This window comes from Octopus bimaculoides, chromosome 12 (genome assembly GCF_001194135.2).
Source record: "Octopus bimaculoides isolate UCB-OBI-ISO-001 chromosome 12, ASM119413v2, whole genome shotgun sequence".
NCBI lineage: Eukaryota > Metazoa > Mollusca > Cephalopoda > Octopoda > Octopodidae > Octopus > Octopus bimaculoides.
The window spans coordinates 7672245-7678976 of record NC_068992.1 but is presented as its reverse complement, the minus strand read 5'-3'; the positions used below and the strand labels follow the sequence as shown (position 1 = coordinate 7678976).

Below are 6732 nucleotides of genomic sequence, written 5' to 3'. Positions count from 1 at the left end.
CAAAGACACACGTGTGTATGCGTGCGTGTATGGGGGGTTCCACAATCGCCATTTATTTCAATTACTCTTGTGAGGATATTCACGTAAGTCATTTTTTTCATTTAATCCCCATTTTAATTTTCGTAAAAGTTTCCAAGTACCAATGAAGCTTTTTGGCACATCTTCAATTTTCCCCATTCATGAGAGGCGCCCAGCCATCATTCATCTGAGAGTCCATCTACAGAATGTCCTCAAATTTCTATACAGCATATTTTGCCTTTTTTTCTTCAAGTATATAAGCAACAATTTCATTCCCGAGCAACGCCGGGTGCCTCTGCTAGTTTAATATAAAGACTAGTTAATTACATGTCGTTTCTTTTTTCATATTTTCAGACAGAAGTATGCTGCAGGAATTTTTATTTTAGATTCTGAAAATGGTGTTGTTCCCAAATCTACTCCATGTAAGGTTAAATTATATATTACAGCATTGTTTATCACGTGTGAACAACGTTTCTACTCTAGATATTATTGAGATAGTTTCTTCCAGAACAAACATTTATATGTATTTTCTGTCTGGAATGTAGCAGGTTTTATGAAAGTGCATTTGAAATTTTCCTTCTTTATGAGAGTAATAAAAAAACAGCTGTTGTTTGTAGCTTCAAACCAGGTGTTGCCTAATCCGGCATATATATATATATATATACATACCTTTAAGATATTATTAGAAACAAGTATGCTATTCAAAAATCTAATGTTCAAACGTTTTGTATTTTAATTAGATCAGACAATTCTATTTTCTTGAGGATTTTTATTGTGATTAGTACCACATTTCTATTACTCTTATGACAAAGTTGAGGGATGGCAGAATTGGTGGAGTCTTGGATAAAATGCTTTGGCATATTTAATTATGGTTCTTTATGTTCACAGTTCAAATCTCATCAGAGTCCATCCTTTATAACTACATATCCTTGAAATCATTATTGCAATATTAAGGGCTGTGAGTAAGAACCAAGAGTACTTGCATTATTTGTTCATTTATGTTCTGAGTTCAAATACTGCTGGAATCACTTTTGTAGTCATCCTGCAAATTAAGTACCTGCCAAGTATTTAGGTTGATTTAACTGTTATTTCTAAATTAGTATAGCTGTATGTCTATATTTTAAAAAAAACAAAAAAACCTGTGAAATATATAATTTAAAATGCATTAACTAAGTCTCTCTCAAGCCACGTCCTATTGTTTAAAAAAGAAGGAAAGTGCAGGTATGCATGGCTGTGTGTTAAGAAGATTACTTCCCAACCACATAGTTCTGGGTTCAGTCCCACTGCTTGGCACCTTGGGCATGTATCTCCAGCTATATCCCTTTACATTGAAGGTCAATATTATATCCTTCTTTCCAAATTTGTGACTTTGTGCCTATGTCAGATATCAATATTGTTATTTTAATATTTATTCAGTCAGTACCAATTAAGTGTTGAAAATCAGTTAATTATAATCATTGGATTAATCAACAATAGTTAGCGAACACAAATTTTAATTACTATACTTCAGTTATTCTATTAACTCAACTCATTTGTGCTTTACAGTAAGCAACATTGATGTTAGCTGCAAATTTCCAAGAAGAGTTATTTATCCATTTGCATTTCGGACCCATGCACACAATCTTGGCAAGTAGACATTTTACAGTCTTTTATTATTAAAACAAACAAAATAAAATAAAGACTTTGTAAAGGTTTTTATTCAGATATTTCAGTAAAAGAATAAATGTTTCGTAAATTCTTCAGTAATGTTTCTTCACACACACACACATGCACGTTCATTTATGTGTGTGTGTGCATATGTATTGATGAGGGTGACAAAATTGGTGCATCAAACAAATCTCTTGTAGTTTTGTCCATACAAATTATGTCCTTTATGGCACAGTTAACTTTGTGTTTTTAGTTTTTTTTTGTACCTGATACAATATTGGAGACAAAGCAACTGAAACCTTTTAAGACAGCTGTTCCAGTGTGGTTGCAGTTCATTGACTGAAACCAGTAAAAGTATATTAAATCAATAAGATTGATGTTTGTCTGTCCTTTTAACCTCTTGATATCAACCCATCTGAGACTGCCTTTAGTTTTATGTTACAATCTTCCCATTTTACAGTGGTCTAAGTTACAACCTTTCCTCAGAATTTCTATCTGATTTGTGTGCTAAGCATCAGCTTAGCCCTTTTGTTACTCTAACTCTACTGAAATATCCTGCTTTTATTCCAATTAATTTTAGTAAAATAACTTTGTGATTATCAATGGAATCCAGGGGCAGTCTTGGGTAGGTTAATATCAAAAGTGTTAATAATGACAATTATTTTACTAAATTCGTCAGTATTCTCTAAATCAATTAAAATGAAGGCAGCATATCTCATTAGAAATACCATAATGAAAGGGTTCATAGTAAAATTGACATCTTTTTCACTGTTTCAGCAAGAGTGGTGAGTGCTTATAAGTTTAATGGAAGCTGGACATTGATCGGGAAAAGCAATCCCCATTGGCCTCAAGTGAGTTTAATTCTTCTTCTTCTCTTTTAACTCTTTCATTATTACTAAGGAAAAGTGTTTTTATAGAAACTTTAAAATAACTTCTGAATTCATGTTTATATTCGGTCTGCATGTGTTGGTAACGGGACAAAATACTTGCTGTCAATGCTGTAAAATGGTTCAAGATAGGAAAGCTAGTCGTTCATAAAATTAATTAATCTAGCTTATAATTACTTTTAGCAAATTCTTGAAATGAAACCATGTCTAGTAGGAGCTTCTACAAAGAATCCATTTTTTAATTATACATAAATTGGGTGTATAATATTGGTTATACATTGTTTGTTATAAGCCTCCTCTGAAATATAATTAGCAAGTTACTCTTTATAAGTCTTATTCATTGTCCAGTGTATTGTCTAATATGGTTTATGCATATATTATTTCTTGTAATTGGATGAAATTTTTTGTGTGTATGTGTGAAAGAAGGAAAGTGTGTACATGTAAATGTTGCTTTTTATTGGTCTTATTCATTGTCTCTTGCTGAACCAGGTGCAATATTTGCTCATAGTAGGTTAACATGGCCTAAATGATTCACTACTTAGCAACCTAGTGCCAATATTTTTTTTATTTTAATACACTTTTATCTTGTTGCCAAGAGATAGATTATTTCAATGTAAACACAAGTACAATGTCTTGATTCTGTTTCAGTTAGCTAAAAACTGTCGTTTATTATTTTACAGGCCTTTTATCCCATTGAGAGAAGAATCAAAATTGAAAGAAACGACACTGTGGTAATTATAGTTCTCTGTTTGAAACAATGACACTTTTGTATTTGCCTTCGAGAACTTTTGTTTGATAAATTAAAGTAGGAACTAGTACAGAGAAAAGGAAATTACTTGTAACAATTTGAAACCCATCTAGATGAAAACAATTTAAAAGAGTTAAGTTTTCAGGGCTCCAAGCACTGCTCTTCATCTCTGACTATGACCTTTCCCAGGCCCTTTGAGAAGGAAAAAGGAAGAAGAAGCCATAAATAGGTTATCTTCAGACAGGAAACCTTCAAATACTTGCAACAGCATGAACTCTGATAAAAGGACCAGGTGGTGGTGTTCAAGTTGATAACTGATTAAGTCTACCACACAAGAACAACTAAAGCTAATCTAACAGGCATTTTGAACAGTTTCCATCTAATCTGATCTCACACACCAGGCTTGGGTTGACACATAACTATAAGTGAAAACACTTGCCTAAGGTGCTACATTTCTGGAATTGAACTTAGAACTGTGTAATTGCAAAGTAAACCTTGTAACGATGCTAGCACCCAAATTACTATTGGACTAAGTGGTTCTTTTACATTAGCATATTATTTGTTGTGTCTTATGAAAAATTAAATTAAGTAAAACAATTAATAGTGTCTCTTGTTTTGCTAGGTTGCACGCTGTACCTATAATTCAACAGGTCGAAATAGAGTCACAAAGATTGGGTATGTATTGCATTGAACTCATCATCATCATTATTATGTAACTGCTTTTCATCTTGCCTTGGGTAGGATAGGTTATCAAATTCTGACATGGTTTGTTTTCTATGGCTGTGTATCCTTAACAGCAATCACTTTACAAGGTGTACTGAGTGCATTTTGTTATGGCATACTTCACCATCTCTCTCTTCTGCTGTTTCCTAATATCTCTCTCTCTCTCTCCCTGGCTTACCATGTACCTCCTCTATAGCAAGACACCTATTTCTGCCTCCCTACTTTTCTATCACAATCTAACCTTTCATCACCTGATACTGGATCACCTCCTCCAATGCCCCTCCCTTATAGCAAGACGTTAAAATTTTTTTTAATGGATATATCTTTTAATTTATTAATTGATTAATATTAATAGCTAATTATTTACCCTAGGTATTCAGGCTCTGTCTTTCTTTATAAGCTTTTTTTGATTTAAGGTTTTCTTCAATTTTTATAATAATATAATTTTATTCCACACTTTGCATGCAACCGGTTATTGAAAAGACCATTAGTTGAAAGGACCAATGAAACAAAACCATTTACAAATGTGTATCTATCAAACTAGTTGTATATTTTGGCTTATAACCTTATTTTAGTTCCATTCTAAACAAAACTGTCCGACGAATGGGAATGTGAAACTCTAAGAATTCATTCAAAACTTATTAGTATATACAAAGGCACAGACATAACTGTGTAGTTAAGAAGACTGGTATTAGGTTCAGTCCCACTGCATGACCCCTATTATTGCGTTTTACTGAACAATGCCTTGACATGAGATATAGAATTTTTAGAGAGGAGAATAAGATTTGTCTGTTCATTATTTCCAAATAAAATGGCTCCAACCATATTGTTGGGTTTGCTTTCTAAGAACTTAATCATATGTAACTACTCTTTCTCCCCCTCTCTCTCTCTCTCTCTCTCACACACACACACACACATTCTCATATAATCAATTGTGTCCATTATCTGAAACCTTAATAATTAACTCCAATGTTTATTCCCATTGCAGACCAACTCATGATGATGAGATGTGCAACTTCTACATGATGTACTATTCTCACAGTGAAGACCATATACCAAGCTATATGGAATGCATTAATAATGATTTCTCAGATGTCACTAAAGACATTCCAGCTTCCTCTGTCAAGCAACTGCCTTATAATCCATATTTGGAACAGAAAGCAGTGCAGTCAAAGACCCACCCCAGTGAAAATGTTGTTCACCAGCAGTTAAATAAAAATTCTCAGATAACAAGAGGGAAAAGTGATTCTCAACAACTGTTCCAAGGTAGGCAATATAGCAATGAGAAAAATTATAATTATCCGGTTTTTCCTAAAAATTATAAGTTTTCACAGCAGAATTCTGATGAATATAAAAGAACCAATCAGTACAAACGTTTTAATCAACAGTTTGATTCTTATGATAACAAGGTACCGGGATATATTGGGGATCACAGGTTGGATATGCAGCACCAAAAACCAAAGAATCGCAATAGAAATAAAGCGTTCCAGATTCTCAATGAACAGTTATTATCTGATTCTCAGCGAAATCACATGAGTCAGAACTATATATGAGTCAGAATATGAGTCAGAACTATATATGAGTCAGAACTATATATGAGTCAGAACTATATATGGCAGAATATGAATCCATTTGAAAGATTGCATTTTTTAAAGAAAGAAGATTCTCAGTTTGCTACCAGCACTTCATTAGCCACAGGCACAGCACCGCATCAAGCCACAGTGCTTCCAGCGACATCTGCTGGAGGCCAACTTAAGAAAACTGCAGCTCCAAATGCTGCCAAGGCATATTCAGTCAGTAAGCGATCACTTTTGTGTTCAAAGCTACTGTTATCCATGTTGTTGCTATGTCTGTTTGTTTCCAACCAAGATATTTTAATAATTAATTATGTTAGACTTAACTGGCTTCAAAAAATTCTTTGCTAAGATTAAAGATATAAATTTCTTTACTCTAAAGGATATATGTATGTAGTGTGCGTACACGTTTGTGTGTGTGTGTGTGTGTGTGTGTGCATGCGCATGGACACATATATATATATAGACATATAAATATGTGTGTGTATATTTATATGTGTGCATGTGTATCTACATAGGTATCGACGCAGGAAACAACCTGAGAATCTTGTCAGTGATAATTTCTTTTATATTTTCTTCATGCAGCTCGGATTAAATAGTACTTCTTGATTTGATAATAATTAATATGCAAATTCTGTAAATTTTTGTATTTTGCAAAGTAATTATTTGGAGAGAGTTTTAGTTTATTGAGTGGTTCGGGTAAGGTGGCTTACCAATTTGTAATCTGTCATTGCTTTGCTCCTTTTCAAAGCCACTTGATTTTAATTAGCTTGCTCCTTGCTATCCCCCACATCTGGTTGTAAATATTTCCAAGTAGAGGGGACAATTTACAAGTGTATACAGTAGGAATTCTTTACAGTTTGTGTTATGTTTCCCTCGGACTGACTCGCAGAGATAACATAACGAGTTATACAATTTAATTATTACATTTATTGTTCAATTACATACAAAGAACGCACTCACCCAATGTTCGTTATGAATAAACAAAAGTCATGTCCGCCATATATATATCAATGACATTTTACTACGACAGTCCCACAAGACAACAACAATGAAACAATGAACTCAGACGAACCACATGACACACGGAACGTCAGACGAATTACATATCTAACAGTCCATATAACAGTTTGTT

At 33.5% G+C, this 6732-nt stretch overlaps 1 protein-coding gene across 3 annotated transcripts in view; it reads left to right on the top strand.

Moving 5' to 3' along the window:
• The window catches only part of LOC106870427 (peptidyl-glycine alpha-amidating monooxygenase B), a 62863-nt gene that overhangs the window by 35771 nt on the left and 20360 nt on the right, over positions 1–6732 (top strand). For all 3 annotated transcript variants that reach the window (XM_052972071.1, XM_014916494.2, XM_014916495.2), the window contains exons 8-13: positions 373–440; positions 1564–1644; positions 2443–2516; positions 3233–3283; positions 3923–3975; positions 5012–5289. In XM_052972071.1, the coding sequence (XP_052828031.1) occupies positions 373–440; positions 1564–1644; positions 2443–2516; positions 3233–3283; positions 3923–3975; positions 5012–5289 (605 nt within the window). The remainder of the gene's footprint in view (positions 1–372; positions 441–1563; positions 1645–2442; positions 2517–3232; positions 3284–3922; positions 3976–5011; positions 5290–6732) is intronic.